General features: G+C 38.4%; 1 protein-coding gene across 1 annotated transcript in view; it reads left to right on the plus strand.

Moving 5' to 3' along the window:
* The window catches only part of A2M (alpha-2-macroglobulin), a 70,226-nt gene that overhangs the window by 32,558 nt on the left and 17,829 nt on the right, over nt 1–19,839 (plus strand). Inside the window, exons 18-23 of the mRNA XM_020994244.2 lie at nt 5,348–5,489; nt 6,396–6,624; nt 9,428–9,554; nt 12,546–12,667; nt 17,377–17,428; nt 19,449–19,532. Coding sequence (XP_020849903.1) covers nt 5,348–5,489; nt 6,396–6,624; nt 9,428–9,554; nt 12,546–12,667; nt 17,377–17,428; nt 19,449–19,532 — 756 coding nt within the window. The remainder of the gene's footprint in view (nt 1–5,347; nt 5,490–6,395; nt 6,625–9,427; nt 9,555–12,545; nt 12,668–17,376; nt 17,429–19,448; nt 19,533–19,839) is intronic.

The raw sequence follows: 19,839 nt of genomic DNA on the forward strand, positions 1-19,839 counted from the left end.
TTCAAGGTTTCCAGAGTGCCTCCATTTTGGGGGAGAGAGAGAGAGAGAGAGAGAGAGAGAGAGAGAGAGAGAGAGAGAGAGAGAGAGAAAGAGAGAATGTGAATCTGCCCATGTCAATGGCTTCTCCAGGAAGGATAATGACTATGTTATAGAATAGTAGAAAGAATTCTAGACATGGAGTCAGAACACTTGGGTTTGAATTCTGGTTGTACCACTTACTACCTATATGTAACCTTGGGAAAAATCATTTAAATTTTCTGTGTCATTGTTTCTTTATCTCTAAAATGACAGAGTTGGGAGTCCTCTAAAGTCCCTTCTAGCCCCTAATATATGATCCTATAATCTTTTTCTTCCTGCTGTGAGACCCTGACAATGCTGAGGTGCTGATCCTTGCAAGAAAATTCGTAGTGATTTCATCCTTTATAGGCTACCCTGGGTATTTGAAATCTTTCTCACATACTCATTGTTTACCTGTCTCATTTCCCAAATGTTTCACTGTTTTCCCACTATTCCAGACCTTTTCTTTTCTCTGATCACCCCTCAATAATTCTCCTGCTACCCACTTATAGCAGATATTATCCCTATTTTATAGAAAAGGAAACTGAGGCTTAAGTGACTTGTCCAAGGCTACACAGCTAGTAAGTTGTCTATGGCTAGATTTGAATGTGGCCCCTCTTGATGCCATGTCCAGCACTTTATAGACCAGACACTTGACACTAGCTGTGTGACCCTGGGCAAGTCACTTAACGCAAATTGCTTCACCAAAAGAAAAAAGAAAAAAAGTTTGAGGCCATCCTTCTTCTTTCCTTACAGCTTCTCATCATCATTCACTCCTTTCCCCTAAACACATAAGAGGTATACCTATTCCTTTACAAGGCTAATCATTTTACTTGTGCCTTTGATCTCCTTACCTCCCACCTTTTCAAAAACTTTGTACCAGTGGTCTTTCTCTTTCCATCAACTGCTTGCTATCTACCTATAGATCTACCCATATGATCAGGACTTCCTAATCCCTTAAGGCACCCTTAAAATATATATGGGTCCTCTCAAATAAGCTACCTAAGATTTACACATGAAAATTAATTGAAGGAGGAAAGAGGAAAATAAATAAAAATATTAGATGGAGCTGTTTTAGAGATCAACCTTTACTTCAATCATCTCAATCCTGTGTTTCAAATTCTTGCCTTTATTATGTATTTATAGTCAGCCTCAAAGTTTTTTGGATTTGAACCACCCTATATACCAAAGAGTCTTCTTTTCATTATCCTCCAGTCTTATCCAGCCCATCTCTATGTTCCCCTTCATTACTAAACTTGAAAAAATTGTCTCTGCCAAATTCCTCCATCTTATCACTATCTACTACCCTCAAACTCTAACAACCAAGTTTCTATGCACATTATTCTGTTGAAAATAGTCTCTCAGAACCCATCAACCATCCCCTGATTTGCAGATCCAATGTTTTTTTACCTCTATTTGGCTTTTACCATTGTTGACATCCTTCCATTTTCAACTCTCCCACCCTCCATGGATTCTCTCTCTTCTCTTGGATTTAGAGACACAATACTCTTCAGGGGCACAATACTCTTCTAATCATCTCTCTACTTCTCTAGCTACTCCTTTCTTAGCCCCCATCCTCTTCCCTGATCCTTAATGTCCCTCTCTACTCTTTTCATTGGCAATCCCATTCACTGTCATGGGTTCCATTACCACCACTATGCAGAAGACCACCAAATCTATCACCAGTTCTAGCCTCTCTTTTGAGCTCCAAACCTATACCTTCAACTAATGATAGTGTATTTTCCTCTGGATGTCCCACTGACTCCTCAGATTTAGCATGTCCAAAATCAAGCTTATACCCTTCCCTCTAAACCAGTTCCTACTTTCTGTTTGTGGCACTATCAAATTCTGTTACCCAGGTTCTCATTTTGGTATTATTTTACACTTCCCTCTCCCTCATTTTTCATAGCCAGCCCATAATAAATTCCTGTTTCGTTTGGTTTCAGAGCCTGGGTTCAAGTCCAAACTCTTACACAGAGCAGCTATGGGACCTTGAACAAATCATTTATCCTGTTACTGCTCTAGAAAACTCTCTAAGACCATAAGTTGCATAGAAATGCCGAACTGCATTGGTAGAAGAAGTTTCCTTATCTGGGAGTTCTATATATCAGTTAAATCATAAGTCTATTTCTTATCCCTAACATCTCTGCAATAGACTGGGTCCAATTTCCAAGGACCAAGTCTAGCTAAGTGTGGAGGTTTATCACTAGCAGGCTTTTTACTTCATGTTTAATTCTGTGGTCACGGCAACCCATGGGGAAAAAAAAAAGAAAAATGCAAAATGACTCAGGTTCAAAAGGTGTAACCCTATTTTGCTTAGGGAGAATGGCAGAAAGGAGGACAAAGGTATTAAGAATCATACATCATCAAGTTTTCTATAAACTTTCATTTAATTGTTGAAACTCGAAATGTGAAATCCTTGTCCAATGACCAGGGAATGGACATACTACCAGAGGAGCTGAATCATATCACTTTTGAAATTTTCAATATAAATGAAGCCTGAAAAAAGAAGGAATTTTAATCTGAATGGTTGATTCACAGGTTCTGTGGAGGCAAATAACAGTTGTGTGTCCAAAGGCAACAAAAAGCATAATTTCATGGAACACTTGGTAATCTTATATTACTGTGTTCATGCTAAGTATTTTCTTTTTCTTTCTTTCTTTTTTTTTTTTGTGTGTGAAGCAATTGGGGTTAAGTGACTGGCCCAGAATCACACAGCTAGTAATTATGTGTCTGAGGCCGAATTTGAACTCAGGTCCTTCTGACTCAAGGGCCTGTGCTCTATCCACTGTACCACCTAGCTGCCCCACATGCTAAGTATTTCCAAAAAAAGCTCCATGAAAATAAGTATGAGAGATGTGCACACATCTGTTGTAGATAATTAAGAAGTAGAAAAAGTATACCAAGAATTTGTTAAGAACTTTCAAATTAAATTAACGTAGACCTTGATACATAACAACTTCAGTCCATGGTGGCCGACAATAAGTTGGAAAATATGGATCAGGAATGAGAGAGGAAAAAAACTTGCCTTATTCCTATGCATCATGAATACTTTCTTGGAGAAAAGAATCAGAAGGCATGATACATGGCAAGCAATAAATAACATCACATCGAAAAATGAACTTGATTATACTTTAGCAGATAGTATATGATTCATTACTGATATGATGGTCATTTGTAAATCATTACTTGGAGATCACAAACTTGTTAGTGCAAAGATCTAAATGAGTAAAAACTTAGAAGGATAAAATAAGAAAAACATGTGGTATGCAATTAAAACAATTTCATCCTGACCTATTTAAATGAGTTACTGATGCTAAAAAAAATTTAGGATAGGGATGAATAAAGGGAACATAGACATTGATGACAATAATTTCATACAAAACTTTAACTATTGTAAAATCAATTACCATAACAAAGACTCCAAAAGGGATTGAAAAGCATTTTAATCAGCAAACACTTGGCTAATGTGGCAAGCAGAGAGATAGGGCAGCCAAAAGTGGCACAGGTTTAGAATATAAACTATTCGTAAGCTCTTACAGAGAAGAATGGTGGAAAATTATGAATAGTATTACTTTTTAAAAAAAGCTAGAAAGAAGTTATTGTTCAGTTGTTTCAGTCATGTCCAACTCTTTGTGACTCCATTTGGGGTTTTTTTTGGCAAAGATTGGTTTGCCGTTTCCTTCTCCAGCTAATTTTACAGATGAGGAACTGAAGCAAACAGGGTTAAGTGACTGACTTGCCCAGGGTCACATAGCTAGTAAGTGTCTGAGGTCAGATTTTTAACTTAGGAAGATGATTCTTTCTGACTTTAGGCTCAGCACTCAATCCTCTGTGTCACCTAGCTGCCCTAGAAAGAAGCAGTAAAAGGCAAAATCAGTTTAATAAGGATTGCCTGGTGTAAGATCTAAGGAAAGTCATCTTGAGGGTATTTAAGGGTAAAAGTAGAAGGAAGACAACAAACAGAAGAAAAATAGAAAAGATCTGCAAAATGTTCTGTTGCAAACTCTTTTCACCATCAAGGACAGTGGGATGATCATACTTGTACTCTAACATCACAGATTTGCTTATTGACGAGGTAGAAATAAAATGAAAAAGAACAAAGATGGGAAAAACAAATGTATTGGACAATATAGAAGAGCTCTTTCCTGGAAGCAATATGATTGTTAGGTCATTGAGGGATTGACTGACAAGGAATCTGAAGAAGGGAAAAATATCAAAGGTGTAGGGAAAAAAATCTCAGATCTTATTACTGTCCTCTGTATCTTCTAAATAGAAGGTGACTGAGAAACTCTATCTCATCTGTATAATACTTTCCTTCTCTAAGAATGATAAAACTTAGAATTTATAATTATATTTATAATAAATATATAATATATAAATATAATTAAACTTTTTCATCTATATGAAATTTTTTATCAGAATCATCTTCAGTATGGGAATAACAGGGAAAAACAGGCTTCCTCATGGAACATTCCATAGTAGAATACCACTTAATCATCACACAATCTACTGAAAAGTGTGGAGAATATAAAATTTTTATAAAAAATGAAAAAATGACATTTATTGTTCATTTACTGTTTAAAAAAGCAAGCATAATGCTTCTTTAATGACTTCTTAGAGCAAGATGATTTCCATACAAAAATCAAAAATACACAAGATTCTTGGAAGGCTATAATGAGAGAGAGATAACCTGGTTCAACTATCCTCTGATAATTAATATCAGTCAAGGCATTAAACAGGGAGAGGTAGGCTTGCCAAAAGTGTTTGCCACTGTCATGGTTATTTAGTGAGGGCTTCCCTATAGATTATAAAGTTCTCCAAATGTCTTCAGATTTCAACTCATATGCTACTGCCTCCGTGAAACTTTTATGACTCCACTGATTAGTAAGGTACTTTCCTTTCATTCCCAAATTTAAATCTTGCCTCCAGTGTTTGCTGCATGTATGATCTTGGGAAAGTCATTTAGCTTCTCCAGGCCTCAGTTTCCTGATCTGTAAAATGAGGGGGGCTACATAGCCTCGAAAGTCTCTCCTTGCTCTGTATCTGTGGCCCTGGGATCCGCTTTGTTTTGTACTTCTTATCACATACATATGTTATATATCACATATTATAAATTTGTATTATAACTATCATGTCGTTTTCCTTTCCTCTTAGTAGGCTCTGAGGTCCTTGAAGAGAGGCACCTTGTATAAATCTTGTGTGCTCTACTCTTGCGTTTCACAAGAAAGTACCTATTGTATTTAGGAGGACATAGTTAGCCAAGAATTTTACATTTTTATTTTTGTAGTCCCTGCTGCAGGTATAGCAAGACTGGGATCTACCCCAAGATTTCACGCAGAGTCTCTAATTATAGAAGAACAAGCGGCCCCAGCTGAAACCGTGAGAATGTATTTCCCTGAGACCTGGATCTGGGACTTGGTACCAGCGGAGTAAGTACTTCCATTTTTACTCTATTTCCTTCAGGTGAAGCACTTGGATTCTTCTAGATTTTCAATTCATTAACAGTTTTCCTCAGTTCCTGGTCTGCTTCAAGACAAATCCAAGCTAAGCATTGTACAGGTTCGCTGGTCTACCTGTCTCCAAGATAAGCATTTCTGAATTAATTTGGTGCCACATACTCCCAGAAAATAAACACGGGGACCAGAACCATAGCTAGAGAAAGGGGCTGATGTTTAGAGGACTGGATAGCACTGGGTGTTCAGCAGTGAGGGAAAGCAAAACAAAACCTGCACTTAGTACCTAATTAGCAAGAATAATTAAGTGAATAATGAAGGAAGTATCAGATAGTACATTTCATCTCTCCCCTTGTATCCAGCAGCCACATGCCAGGTAAGATATTCCCAGAATCAAGGTCAGGGGCTATCTCTCTGATGAGGAAGTTCTCCTAGTCCTTGCTCAGTTGCATGTGTTTTTAAAAATCAATTTAAAAGTATGTTGTTCTTATCCTGGCTTACCAGTTATCCTGCTTCATTTGTCCCATTTGTCCTGGGTGTGAAAACTGCTAGTTATGACTAATGATCTAATTTTGTACAACTCCCTACAATTCAGGGGCTCTTCCATGATTGACAGGCTGAGAGCAAGCATAGAATTAGCCACGTCAGGACACCTTAGTATGGTGATAATCTGCAGACATTTTCTTTGGCAGGACCATATTTTCCAGAGAAGAGTTTAAGGATGATCATTAATCACAAAGTTAGATTTCCAGATGTAAGGACTGGTCAGAGATAGAGGGGAATGTGTAAAATTAAATTTCTCTTGTTTTTCTACCTCAAGTCCTGGTTTACCAAACCTAGTAATCGTTACTTTCTGTTGTCTTCATCACTCCTTCTCTCTAGTTCATCAGGTGAGGCCAAAATGGTAGTGAAAGTCCCTGATACCATCACTAAATGGAAGGCTGGAGCATTCTGCCTGTCGGAAAACACTGGGCTTGGCCTCTCCCGTCCAGTCTCTCTCACCTCCTTTAAGCCTTTCTTTGTTTCTCTCACTCTACCCTATTCTGTGGTTCGTGGAGAGGCCTTCACCCTCAAGGCCACTGTCTTCAACTACCTGGCTCACTGCATCCGGGTAAGAGACTCCCCCACACCAGGGCAAGTGGAGGATGTGGAGGGAATGAACAATGGCCTAAACCAATCACCACCTAATCTTGGATCTCAATACTTCTCATTGGAGTGCACATATTGTGATGCATCATGCTCCAATGTGGTGGTGTATATGCGATTCCCAAAATGTTGATAAGTGGCTAAGCATTTGTGACTTTGGCCAGAGATTATCCAATCATGAAGGGCATGGGTATATTTTGGGAAACTTTCTACACACCACTGAGTATCTTGACACCAACTCCCCACTTGAAGGCCTCATATTCACAATAACCCCAAAGATACTTTTCTTGAAATAGGAAAACAAAGCACATACTCTTAAATGAGCAAGCATTAAACTCCTATATTAAAGCCCTATATAAATGTATAAATCTCCAGAATCCTCTATAGTCCCAAATAGCTCCTTTAGCTAAGGCCTTCTGATGATGTATTCACTGAATGCTCTCTGCCAGTGTCTCCCAGTGTGCCTCTCTCTCTGCTGTTCTCTGTTGCCCCTTAATGTTGACAAATGGCTGTCTTTGTGCCACAGGAAAATCAAAGGAGAAGCTTTAAAGGTTCTCTGTCTTTTAGCATAATCTATAATAAAATCTATATAAATCTGTATAAAAAGGCAAAGAGGGAAGTCTTAAGAGTTTTCTTTATGGGCAGGAGTTACCATTCTCCCTCCTGTAGCAATGTAGGCCAGACCAGGGATGCCCTCTCCTTTGGAGCTGTCATTGACAGTGCTTATAATAATAGCTATAATTCTAGCCTTGTGTTTTATAAAGCACATTACATGTATCTCATTTTATCCTCACAACAACCCTGGGAGGTAAGGGCTATTATTATGCCCATTTTACAGATAGGGAAACTGAGATAAATAGCACCTATCTATCCATCCATCTGTCTGTCTGTCTATCTATCTATCTATCTATCTATCTATCTATCTACCTATCTCTCTGTTTGGTTTACTAGCTGTGTGAATTGCCCAGAGTTGCATAGAGAGTAAGTTTCTGAGGCAGGATTTGAACTCAGGTCTTCCTAACTTTACATTCTGTGCTTTAACCACCTAATTGCTCATATAATATCTCATCAAGTTGCTTCTATTCTCCTAGATAGATTCAGGGGAAAAGAGAAGGAAAAGGCAATTTTAGAATAATTGACACTGGCAGAGATGCACTGAGGATATTTTAATAATCATTTTGATAAAGATGCCCAGAGGGAGACAGACTTTCTTCAGCTAGTTAGCATATTAGGTGGAATGCTGAACTTGGAATCAGAAAGGTCTAGTTTCTTTCTTTTTTCCCCCCAACTTTTATTATTGATTCATTTTTTTAAAGTTTTGAGTTCTGAATTCTCTCTTTCCCTCCAGCTCTTCCTGCACTCACTGAGAAGGCAAACAGTATGATATCCATTATACTTATGAAGTCCATGTTAGGAAAACCTGATTTCAAATCCTATTTCAGGCATTCACTAGCTATGTGGGCTTATGCAATTCATTTCCTCTCTCTCAGCCTCAGTTTCCTTATCTGTAAAATGGAGATAATTATGGGACCCACTTCATGGAGTAGTGGTGAGAATCTAATGAGATAACACATGTAAAGTGCTTTGCAAACCTTAAGGTGCTATATAAATGTTATTTTTTAAATATTGTGTTATTTGTTAAAATTGGATCTGTTTCAACTGTTGTATAGGGAATGTCAAATGAGGGAAATCCCTCCACCAATGCGTATCAGTATCTATTCTGCAAGAGCACTGAGAGGGAAGTCTCTTATCTAGGGCTACACAATCAACATGTGTAGGTGTCAGGAACACCTAATGTATCGCTATACATTATGCCGCACTGCCTCTGAAGGCTCAAGTTACAGCTGGTTTCTGAACCACTGACCTTAAACTTTAATTCTAATTTCCTGAAATGGCATTTCTCATGTTGTGTGCCACAAATACTAATAATACCAAAACAAAACTTGTGATATCTTAATATGATAGTTTATATTTTTCCTGCAACTTAAATTTATCTCAGTAAGGGTTTATTATATGCCAGGCACTGGGGATACAAATACAAATGGAAAAGAAGACGCTCTCTGTCCTCAATATGGAGCTTATATAGAGAACTGATAAAAAGATTAGATAGACAAATAGACGGACAGATAGATAGGTGGATGGATGGATGGATGGATGGATGAGTGGATGGATGAATGAACAGACAGGTTGTTAGATAGATGGACAGATAGATAGATGGACAGACAGATAGGATAGATAGGATAGATACATAGATAGGATAGATAGATAGATAGATGGACAGACAGATAGATTGATAGATCATATAACTTATATTCTAAAACAGCTGGAAAAGGGAGTGGGAAAGTACCCAGGTCATGGAAGGGTGGTAAAGTCTGGAGAGTCAGAAGCAAGGCTGAGAAAAGATGGCTGGCCTGGGACCTTTCCTCAAAATGTAAGTTCTAGGAAAAACTCACCCAGAAGAGGGTGAGAGAAGGGGCCATAAGATTGGAGGACAATTCTAAGGTATGAATACAGTTGAAGCACGGTGGTGAAGCCCTGAGAGACAGAAGATTATTTATTTTAATAAAAAGAAAATTATTTTAATCCAATTATTTATACTCTCTGCAGTCCTGTGAATTCTAAAGCCCAACTAATCCCTCAAACTCTTATCTCTCCAACTCTAATCCCTACAGACCTAATCATTTAGCCTAGACCTAAAAGTCTGACTATCCTTCTGTGTTTTTAATTTGCTGATTTCTTTTATCCGTCCACCCTACTGTGGTTGTCAGGTCAAAGTACAGCTGGTGGTCTCTTCCACATTCTCAGCTGTTCCCAAGGAAAATGGTGATGTGTCTCCCTGTGTCTGTGGAAATCAGCATCAAACATTCTCATGGGCTGTGACTCCCAAATCATTAGGTAAGTGATTCAGCCTCCTTGAATCAAGCAATCAAGCGCCTACTGTGTGCCTACTACGTGCCAGGCATTGTGCTAAGCACCAGGGATACAAAAGGAGGAAAAAGACAGTCCCGGCCTTCAAGGAGCTCACAATCTAATGGGTGATACAACGTGTAAACAAATATATACATAAACAAGCTATATACAGGATAAATAAGAAATAATTAACAGAGAGAAGACACTAGAATTAAGAGAGGTTGGGAAAGACTTCCTTTAAAAGATGAGATTTTAGTTGAAATTTAAAGGAAGCCAGGAAATGAGCAGACAGAGTTAGTTGAGGAGGGAGGGTCTTCCAGGCCTGGGGAACAGCCAGAGAAAATGCCCAAAGCTGAGAGATGGAGTGTCTTGTTTGTGGAACAGTCAGGAGCCCAGTGTCACCAAATCCAAAAGTACACGTTGAAGAGTAAGGCTAAGAAGACTGGAAAGGCAGAGAGGGTTAGCTTGTGAAGGGCTTTGGAAGCCAAACACAGCTTTTTGCATTTGTTCCTGGAGGCGATAGGGAGCCACTGGAGAGTCTTGAGTAGAGGGGTGACCTCATGATCAGACCTGCACTTTAGGAAAATCCCGGTAGTGGCTGAATGGAGGATGGATTGGAGTGGGGAAAGACTTGAGGCAGGCAGACCTACCTGCAGGCTGTGGCAGTAGACCAGGTGTGAAGTGATCAGGGCTTGCACTAGACTGGTGGTAGTGTCAGAGGAGAGTAAGGGCTGTATTTGAGAGGTGTTACAAAGGTAAAATCCATAGTCATTGATGCCAGTTTGGATATGGGAAATGAGAGCTGGTGAAGAATCTAGGATGACTCCTTGGTTTTGAGCCTGAGAGACTGGTGTTAATCTCTGCAGTAACAGGGAAGATAGAAGGTGGGGAGAAAGGAGAAAAGAAAGTAGGGAGGGTTTGCTGTTGTTATTTAGTCATTTCATTCATGGGGCAGCTAGGTGGACACTTACTAGCTGTGTGATCCTGGGCAAGTCACTTAACCCCATTGCCTAGCCAAAAAAAAAATCATCTAATCTAATCATTTCATTCATGTCTAATTTTGTGTGACTCCATTTTGGGGGTTTTCTTGGCAAAGATACTAGAGTAGTTTGACATTTCCTTCTCAGTTCATTTTACAGATGATGAAACCAAGGTAAACAGGGTTAAGTGACTTGCCCAGAGTCACACAGGTAGTAAGTGTCTGAGGGCAGATTTGAACTCAGAAAGATGAGTCCTCCTGACTCTAGGCCTAGCACTATCCTTTGTACCACTGGGTTGGGTTTAGTGGGAAAGATAAAGAGATCTGTTTTGAACATATTGAGTTTATGACAGATGTCTGACAAGCAGTTGGGGATTAGAGGTCAGCAGAGAGGTGGGGGCAAGATAGGTAGATTCGTGAATCATCAAGCTTAGAAATGATAATTAAGGGGCAGCTAGGTGGTGTAGTGGATAGAGCACTGGCCCTGGAGTTAGGAGGACCTGAGTTCAAATCCAGCCTCAGATGCTGCTCACTAGCTGTGTGACTCTGGCCAAAACAAACAAACAAAAAAAAGAAATGATAATTAAATCCATAGAAGCTGATAAGATCACCTAGTGAAGTAATAGGGAGGCAGAAGAGAAGAAAGCCCAGGATGAACCTTCAGGGACATATAGGATGAGAGGATGTGATCTGGAGGTGGATCCAGTAAAAGAGAAGACAGCGTCTGCTTTTGGGATCACGAGAATTTATGGAACCCCTCCCCCTGGTTCTCCTCTTCACTTTCTCAGTCTATGTAACTGACTTTTCCACCATCTTTTCATTCTACTTGTCATGTTGCACTGGGTGGGATTTAATGTCATTTGACCTCCAATATTGGCTACTTCACAACTCCTGTTCTCCTCACATCATGAGATAAAGAGTAAATTTATACCCAAACTAATAATTTATAGCTTAGGACATCATTATAATAGGCCTCTAAATTTTAGAAATCACTAAATTTCAAATTTTATGTGATTTGTTAAAAAAAAGTTATTTAAAATAGAATGATGTGGAATTGTGATGACCGCACTTAGTCCCAAAGAAGAATGAGAAGGTACTTCCCTCTACTTCTTTGAAGAGTGGTGGCTTATGGGTGTGGAAAACTACATAACATATCACACTTTAAAAATAGTTGATTAGTTTTGCTGACCTATTTTTTTCCTTTTTAAAAATTCTTTGTTGTAAAAGGGTGGCTCTCAAGGTATAGGAGGAAGGGAAAAGGATACAGTGGAAATATGGGTGATGTAAAACCAAAAAGATATAATAAAATTTATTTTGCTTTTTTTTTTTTAGTGAGATGATTGGGGTTAAGTGACTTGCCCAGGGTCACACAGCTAGTACACCTAGCTGCCCCAATAAAATTTATTTTGAAAAAAAAGGAGAAAAGCACATTCTCACCTATGTGCCTATAAATGCAAATATAGAATTTTAATGACCGGTTAAGTCATTTAACCTCACTAGGTCTTCTTCTCCTTACCTGTAAAATAGAAATTATGGTAATTGCCCTATCTGTTTCCTAAGGTAGCTGTGAGGACAGTTCTTTCCAAGCCTTAAGTGCTATGGAAAGGGAAATTGCTATTCTTTTTAGAGATAGAAGAGTATGCTGACAAAAATGCTGAGCTTAAAGTCCAGAGACCCGATCCATACCCCAGGACCAACAATAATTAGCATAGGCAAGTCCTTTTACCACTCCTAGCCTCAGTTTTATCATTTGTAAAATGGGATTATAGTACTTGCCATACCCTACCTGTGTCCTTGGAGGGAAAGTGCTTTGTAAACCTTATGGTAAGTTATTGGTGTTAATAATAATAATAATATAATAATAATAATAGTAATATAACCTGGGGTCTCAGCATGCTCTGGAAACTGATCCCAAGGCAGAGAATTGTAGGAATTAGAGGATGCAGGGTGGTAGAGAAATGTACTTATCTCTCTCTCTGTCTCTCTTTTTTTTTCAGGAAATATTACTTTCGTTACAAGTGCAGAGGCAGTGGAATCCCAAGAACTGTGTCATAATGAATTGGTTACGGTTCCTGAGGGTGGAAGGAAGGATACAGTCATCAAAGAATTGTTAGTCGAGGTATGTCAGTAGCATATCCCTGTGGGTTATGTTACATCCTCGGGAAAGCATCAAGATGACCACAAATCCCTTGCTAACGCGCTTAGCCTTTAAGTAAGAAGAGACAATGATTTCAGTCTCAGCTCTAATTGGCTCAGCCACTAATCAGCTTTAAGAACTTGGACAAACTGGGCATTATTATCTTTGCACTCTCTCTCTTGCTCACCTCCACCATCCAGTTGGTTGTCAAGTTCTGTCTATCACAATATCTTTGATATTCATTCATTTATTATAGGCACAGGAAATGGCCTCTCTTCTTTTTTTTCACAACCACATTTCTAGAGCAAGCTTTTATGACGCCCACCTGAATTACTGCAGTAGATTCCCTCCCAGATTAATCTTCCCAAATATATAGATCTGGTCATGTCACTTTTCTGCTCAAATCCCTTCAATGGCTTTCTGTGGCTTGTGTGAGTGAAATTCAAATTCTTTAGCCTAGCACTTAAGAACCTCTACCATCTGGCTGTATCCTACCTTCTATTTAGCCTGCAAACTGCATTACTCATTATACCATGGTCAAGCCCTACTCTTTCCTGTCTCCATACATTTTTTCACATTGTTCTCTACACCTGAAAAACATTCCTATCCTTTTGATTGCCTCTCCTGCTGAAACATTCCAAATATTGTCCTCCTCACTACCTGTCTCATCAAGAGCTAGATAGAATTCCTTTAAGGAGAGGTAGGGGCCAGACTGGTGACAAACTTTTCCCAAAGTCTCATAGTTAGAGGGATTAATTTGCAAAAGTTTCAGGGGCTGTAAATCAGAGTACTTAAACTTTACAACAAGAAACAACTGTACTATGGCCATGAGTATCACAAAAAAATCATAATCCCATGCTACCTTCAATGTCATAAAAGTTGAACAAACATAGTTAAGCAGTCATGATCTCATACATCCCTTCAGGAGACAAAGATCATTAGACATAGGTAAACTAAGTCAGGTTATGGATTAAATCTTCATTTAGAGGATTCAGAATGGCTTGATTGAGAGGGGAGATTTACATGTCACCAAGGTAATCAAGAAGCTCAGTGTTAAAGAAATCCTTCCTTATATAATTAGCTTGGTTTCTGACAAGTAACTAGATCATTTTAGGAAGCTCAAACTTCCATTTGGCTTCTGTTGGAGGAATTTCAAACAGTTAACATTATCATTCCATAAGTCAAGTTTTGATCAGGTAAAGTTAATATAAATAGAACACAGACTTTCTGTGGACCAAAAAGTTCAGGAAGAATGGCCTTGATTCCTGAAGAAAAAATAAAAGGAATTTGGATGTGCCTTTCTTGCAGGCAAACATTAATACCATGAAACATCAAAGCCAAATGATCATCAAGATTAAATAACATAAGGTCTTCTTGTAACCCACTTGTAACATTAAATGTCATTTAATCAGCATATTTCATCTTGAGTTCCATCTGTCATATGTAGTTGTCTGGTCCCTGGAGACATCTTTCCTTGGAAATTCTGGATTAGACCTTATTCTCAGGGCAGCTCTGGAAAGGTTTCCTTCGGATCTGCTTCTCTGGTTCTAAGTCACCTGCAGAGATTCCCTAGGTAATTCTGCTAAAATCTGCCAGAAAAAGGACTTAACACAATTTAATACAACCTCCTAAATTTGATTTTCTAATAACTACTTCATGTGGTGAAAACTAGCTCAAACCTTATGGAGCTAATCCTACTAACAACAGAGCTTTAAGAAGAATATCAAATGAGGAACCCATAATTCACCTGAAAGTTCAGAGAATTTCAGTTTCCCTGTACCACTTGATCTATCTTTACCTGAACCCTGTTCCATGATATGGACAATTCCTTCAACAGGCCGAAGGAAGAATACTAAAAAGATCCATGAGGATCTTTTACTTTGAAAACGAGCCCTTCTGTCTCTCGATATTATCAGACAGAGTCTCTAAAACAGGAAAAACCATGATTTAAAACTTTCTTTATCATTAATACAATTTTACATGTAAAATCCTGAATCCAATTTTGAGAATTTATTATTAAGACGTGCTCAAAGCCAGTATATCCCATTAGAAACATTTGCAAGCTAATCATATCCTTATTCTTAGAGAAAACAGTCTAATCTTGTTGCCTTCTCAAAGTGAAACTTACTATCTCCATTACAATTTTAATAATTTGTATCTTCATCCTGTTCCCTCCCTTTTGAGGATATATATTACCTTTGTATCATATTGAAAGAATGAGATACTTTAAAGACCTAATCTTATGTATGAATATATAACTATTAGCAAGGAGATGGCAAGACTCAAAGTCCATTTGTCTAGTTGCTTAGGATATGAAGTTTACCACAAATTCAGATTGAAAATATTTTTCATGTATGCATCCTACTTCATTGTCAGCAGCTTCTCTCACTGAGTTGGTAAGATCTTATAACTCTGACCAAATAGGATGTCCCAGGGCACTTCACGTATAAGAACAACTTAAGGAGTCTGATACTTTTCCCCTCCAAACAGTAAATTATTATTGTCTACTTCAAAGCAAAACATACCCAATTAAATATTTACTCAGCCTCCATGGTCTTGGAGAGACTTCAAGTTTATTCTAGGCAACCACCAGGGAGATCCCACCACTGCTCATCATAATTGTTAGTCACAAGAATGAACCCCAAAAATCTGAAATAGTTTTAGAGAGAAATTTATTTGGCCATTTGGTAGAGGGGCGAAACTGAAAGAAAATTCTCTCCCCAATCTCTGCAAAATTTACATTATATAGGGGTTCTGAGAAGAGTACCTTTAGGAACTGTGCATAGCAGTTAAGCTATATTGTAGAGAGGGCAGTTTCCAAACAACTCAATCCATTAAATTGTAAGCACAGCAGTTTAAATTTGGGGAACCCAAAACACAGGCATTGAGTGAACCCAAGATATGGGTGGGATCCAAGCATTCCCTGCAACCATCCAGCTTCCCTCGGAGTATCTCCCAAGACTGGCCAATTTCTAGGTTCAAACAATATTGATAAATAAGGTTTTCCAAACCATATGATAAAATATTTCCCTAAAAAACACCTTCCCTCATTTGCAAAGTTGGTAATTTTTAAACCCTTAGGTTTCAGGTTAGGGCATCTAGGTGGTACAGTGGATAGAGTGCAGGAACATGCACCCAGTCTCAGATAATTACTAGATGTGCTAAGGGGGAAAGTCATTTAAACTCTATTTGCTTTAGTGAGATGATAATACTTTGCCCTGATCACACTAGAACTAGAGTACTATGTTCCATCTATAATCAAATTTTAGTAGTAATACTGGCAAAAGGGATAGTGACCATAGGTTATTGACTAGGATAAAGCTTTGCAAAGTGCTTTACAAATGTTATTTCATTTGATCTTCACAACAACCCTGGGGACGTGGGGGCTATTGTTATCCTCATTTTACAGATGAGGAAACTGAGGCTAAGAGAGGTTAAGTGACTTGCCTAGGCTCACATGAAGGTGGATTTGGACTTAAATCTTCCTGACTCCAGGTCCCACACTCTAACCACTGTGCCATTTTGTTGACTACTAAGTAAAAGACTGGTTGGCCACTCTTTGGAAATGTTGTAGAAGGGACTGTTGGCCAGATATAGTTTGGACTGAGCAGACTCTGAGCTCCCTCATAACTCTGAGATTCTATGATCCTTTGTGACTTGATGATCTTTAGGTTCTATTCCAGCTCCAGAATGGTATTTCTAATTTACCAGCACATGGCACAAGGAAAAAAACCATAATGAGAGAAATTTCTCAATAGTGAACAAACAGCCTGTTTATTTCTTGCCTTTAAGTTATTATTTTTTTTCACAGACTAAACATTGGTCCAGGTTTATTTAGAGCGTATTGATTTTCTTTGTCCTCTTATCTATTATTTATCCGTATTTTTCCTTTTCTCTTTCTTCCTTTCCTTTCTCCTCTTTGCTCAGAGCTAACAAGATGATAGAAAGAATGGAACCTCCTTTGATGCTACTTCCCAAAATGGAGAAGCATTTATTCAGTCAGTCAGTCAACAAGCATTTATTAAGTGCCTACTATGTGCAAGCACTGGGAATACAAAGAAAGGCAAAGACAATTCCTACTTTCAAAGATGTTACAGTGTAAGGGGCAGGGGGGGACAACATGAAAACAACTATGTAGAAACAAGATCTATACAGAATAAATTGGGCGTAGTCCCAGATGGAAAGTACCAAGATTAAGGACTGGGAAAGCTTCTTGTAAAAAGCAGAACTTTGGTGATGACTTAAAGAAAGTGAGGGAAGCTAGGAAGCAGAGATGGGAAGGGAGAGCATTCCTGGGATGGCAGACAACCAGTGGAAGATGCCTGGAGCATCTTGTCTAAGGAGCAGCAAGGAGGCCAGTGTCCCTGGATTACAGAGCATGTGAGGATGGGCTGGGAGTGTAAGGTGTAAGAAGACTAGAAAGGTAGGAAGGGGCCAGCTTATGAGGGGCTCTAAAATCCAAGCAGAGGGTTTTTGTATTTGATCTTGGAGGCAATAGGGAACCTCAAAAACCCATCTAGGCAACCAGCCAGTAACAAGGTGAGAGTCTAATAGGAGTGGTTGACCAACTCAAAAGCACTGTATCAAGCAGAAGTTCCCTCCTTTATACCACTATCTTACATACTTTCTTCACCCGAAATCTCGGTTCCTTCTCATTTTTTTTTTTGCATTTTTCTTTTCTCCTCCCAAAGCCTGAAGGGATTGAAAAGGAGGAGGCTTTCAACTCCATGCTTTGTCCAACAGGTAAGAGCCAAAAGAGAATGGGATAGACAGTAGCTAGAGGGTGACCCCAGGAGAAACTGAATTACAATGACCTTGTGAGAAAGGGGGGTGATTTGGTGGGGCAATATAAAAAGCCATCATCTTACCCAAAGGGTGAAAATCCCACAAGGAAAGGTAATTCAAGTTTGGACTTAACCCTATTCTGGAGAACAAGTTGTTAGAACTTTCACCATCAGCATCATTAGTATTTGCTCTATGACCTCTGTAGGCATGTTGCTATATTAGTCAATGGAGAAGGGGCTAAAAAGTTAATGACAAAATGTGGGGGAAAGTGTGCTGACTATCAAGAAATCAATGCTTGAATCTTGACTCTGACTTTTACTAGCTGCGTGACATTTGGGTAAATCATTGCCATCTCTAAGTATAATTTCCTCACCCATAAAACGTATTTTACATGCAAATATTAAATAATCTATATGTAAATATATTAGATAATTGTATATTAAACACACATAACATCATTGATATTAATTATAATATTATAGAATTATAATTATATTTTATAATAAATCTAATTATAATATTAATATTTGCATTACAGATTTCACAGAATTGTGATGGTAAAAGTGATTGGGAAACCTTAATGCATTCTATAAAGATGAGTTATTATCCTTCCTATTCTTATTCTAGGCAGCTAGGTGGCATAGTTGATAGAGTTCTGGGCCTGGAGTCAGGCAGACTCTTCTTCCTGAGTTCAAATCTAGCCTATGCTAGCTGTGTGACTCTGGGCAAGTCATTTAACTCTGTTTGCCTCTGTTTCCTCATTTGTAAGATAGGCTGAAGAAGGAAATGGCAAACCACTCTAGTATGTTTGCCAAGAAAACCCCAAATGGAGTCATGAAGAACTGGACACGACTCAATAATTCTCACTCCCTTGATAGTTTTCTATTTTAGAACAAGTACATGAGCATTGGCAAATATTTAGCATAACAGGATACGGGAGCTAGAGTAGGTGGTCTCTCCTAACACATATGGCACATTAACATTGATTTCTTTCGCTCTTTTCAAAAAGTGGTTTGGTTTGGTTGTTGATATTCTTGACATTGACTTTAGATGGCAGAGAGAAGGCCTGAAGAAAATGTGACATGTCAGATAAATACTAATTTTCTACCTCTCAAGTTCATAAAATTTAGCAAGACTGAAGTAGTAGCGAAAGAAATATTATTATCAATCAATATTCAAATTTTGTTATTTTTTCATCTTTAAAAAGTTCCTATTAAAATGATGCCCTAGTGTATCTAATGAAATCTGATGAGTTTACTGGAATAGATGGCATGATAGTGGGCTACAGAACCCATTGTTTGGTTCCTCGTGTACTTAGAATATATCCAAGGAGTGCAAGAAAGAAAGGAAGAAAGGAAGGAAGGAAGGAAGGAAGGAAGGAAGGAAGAAAGAAGAGAAGGAAGGAAGAAAGGAAGAAGGAGGGAACAAAAGGAAGAAAGAAAAAAAGAAGAAAGAAATGTTTCCTTTTTGTGGTTCTCCGTGAGGACTTGTCATATAATAATAATTATTAATATTAATTATAATTTAATTAATTAATATGGTTAATATTAATAATAATTATTAATAGTAGCTAGTATTTATATGGTGCTTTAAAGTTTGCATAGCATTTTGCACATATTATCTTCTCTTTACAACAGTCCTGGGAGATAAGTGCCGTTAGTATCTTCATTTTACAGATGCGAAAACTGAGGCCAACAGTTTAAGTGACTTTTCTGTAGTAATAAGCGAGGCAGAATTTGAATTCAGATCTTTTTGACTCCAGGTCCAATGCCCTGTCAGCTGTACTGCCTAGCTGCCTCTGAGAATAGTATCATAGGAGAAAAGGTTCCTTCCAAGACTCATTCTTCAATTCTATTAATATCATTAAGACTTTTTATGAATGATCACTGTTACAGCCCCTGGTCATAGTTCTCCTCAGGTAGAGACATACATGTCAACAGAGTTTTCTTCCTTGTATCTGATTTACTTCTTTCCCAAGATGCTGAGCTGTCTGAACAAGTATCCCTGAAACTCCCACCAAATGTCGTGGAAGGATCAGCCAGAGCCTATTTCTCAGTTCTGGGTGAGTGAGCCATCTTTCTTTCAACTACATATTTGATCTATCAATTCATCACCATAGTCTTTCATTTTTCTCTTGCTCATGTGTCCTTTTCTCTCTGGCCCTGCCCATGCAGCTATGTGATTTTGATGGTTGCTAACCAAAGGCTTCTTGTGGTGATGGAGATTTTAGTGGGGACATTGCAGTGTGGAGTGGGGCTAGAGGAGAGGTGCCATAACAACAAATACAGTTTGATAGTCAGAAGTAAGAAGCAAAGCTGGTATTGGTAGTCAAGACTGCTGATCATGAAGCTCAATATGCCTACGAGAAC

Source organism: Phascolarctos cinereus, unplaced genomic scaffold (genome assembly GCF_003287225.1).
Source record: "Phascolarctos cinereus isolate Bilbo 61053 unplaced genomic scaffold, phaCin_HiC Scaffold_1;HRSCAF=81, whole genome shotgun sequence".
Taxonomy (NCBI): Eukaryota; Metazoa; Chordata; class Mammalia; order Diprotodontia; family Phascolarctidae; genus Phascolarctos; species Phascolarctos cinereus.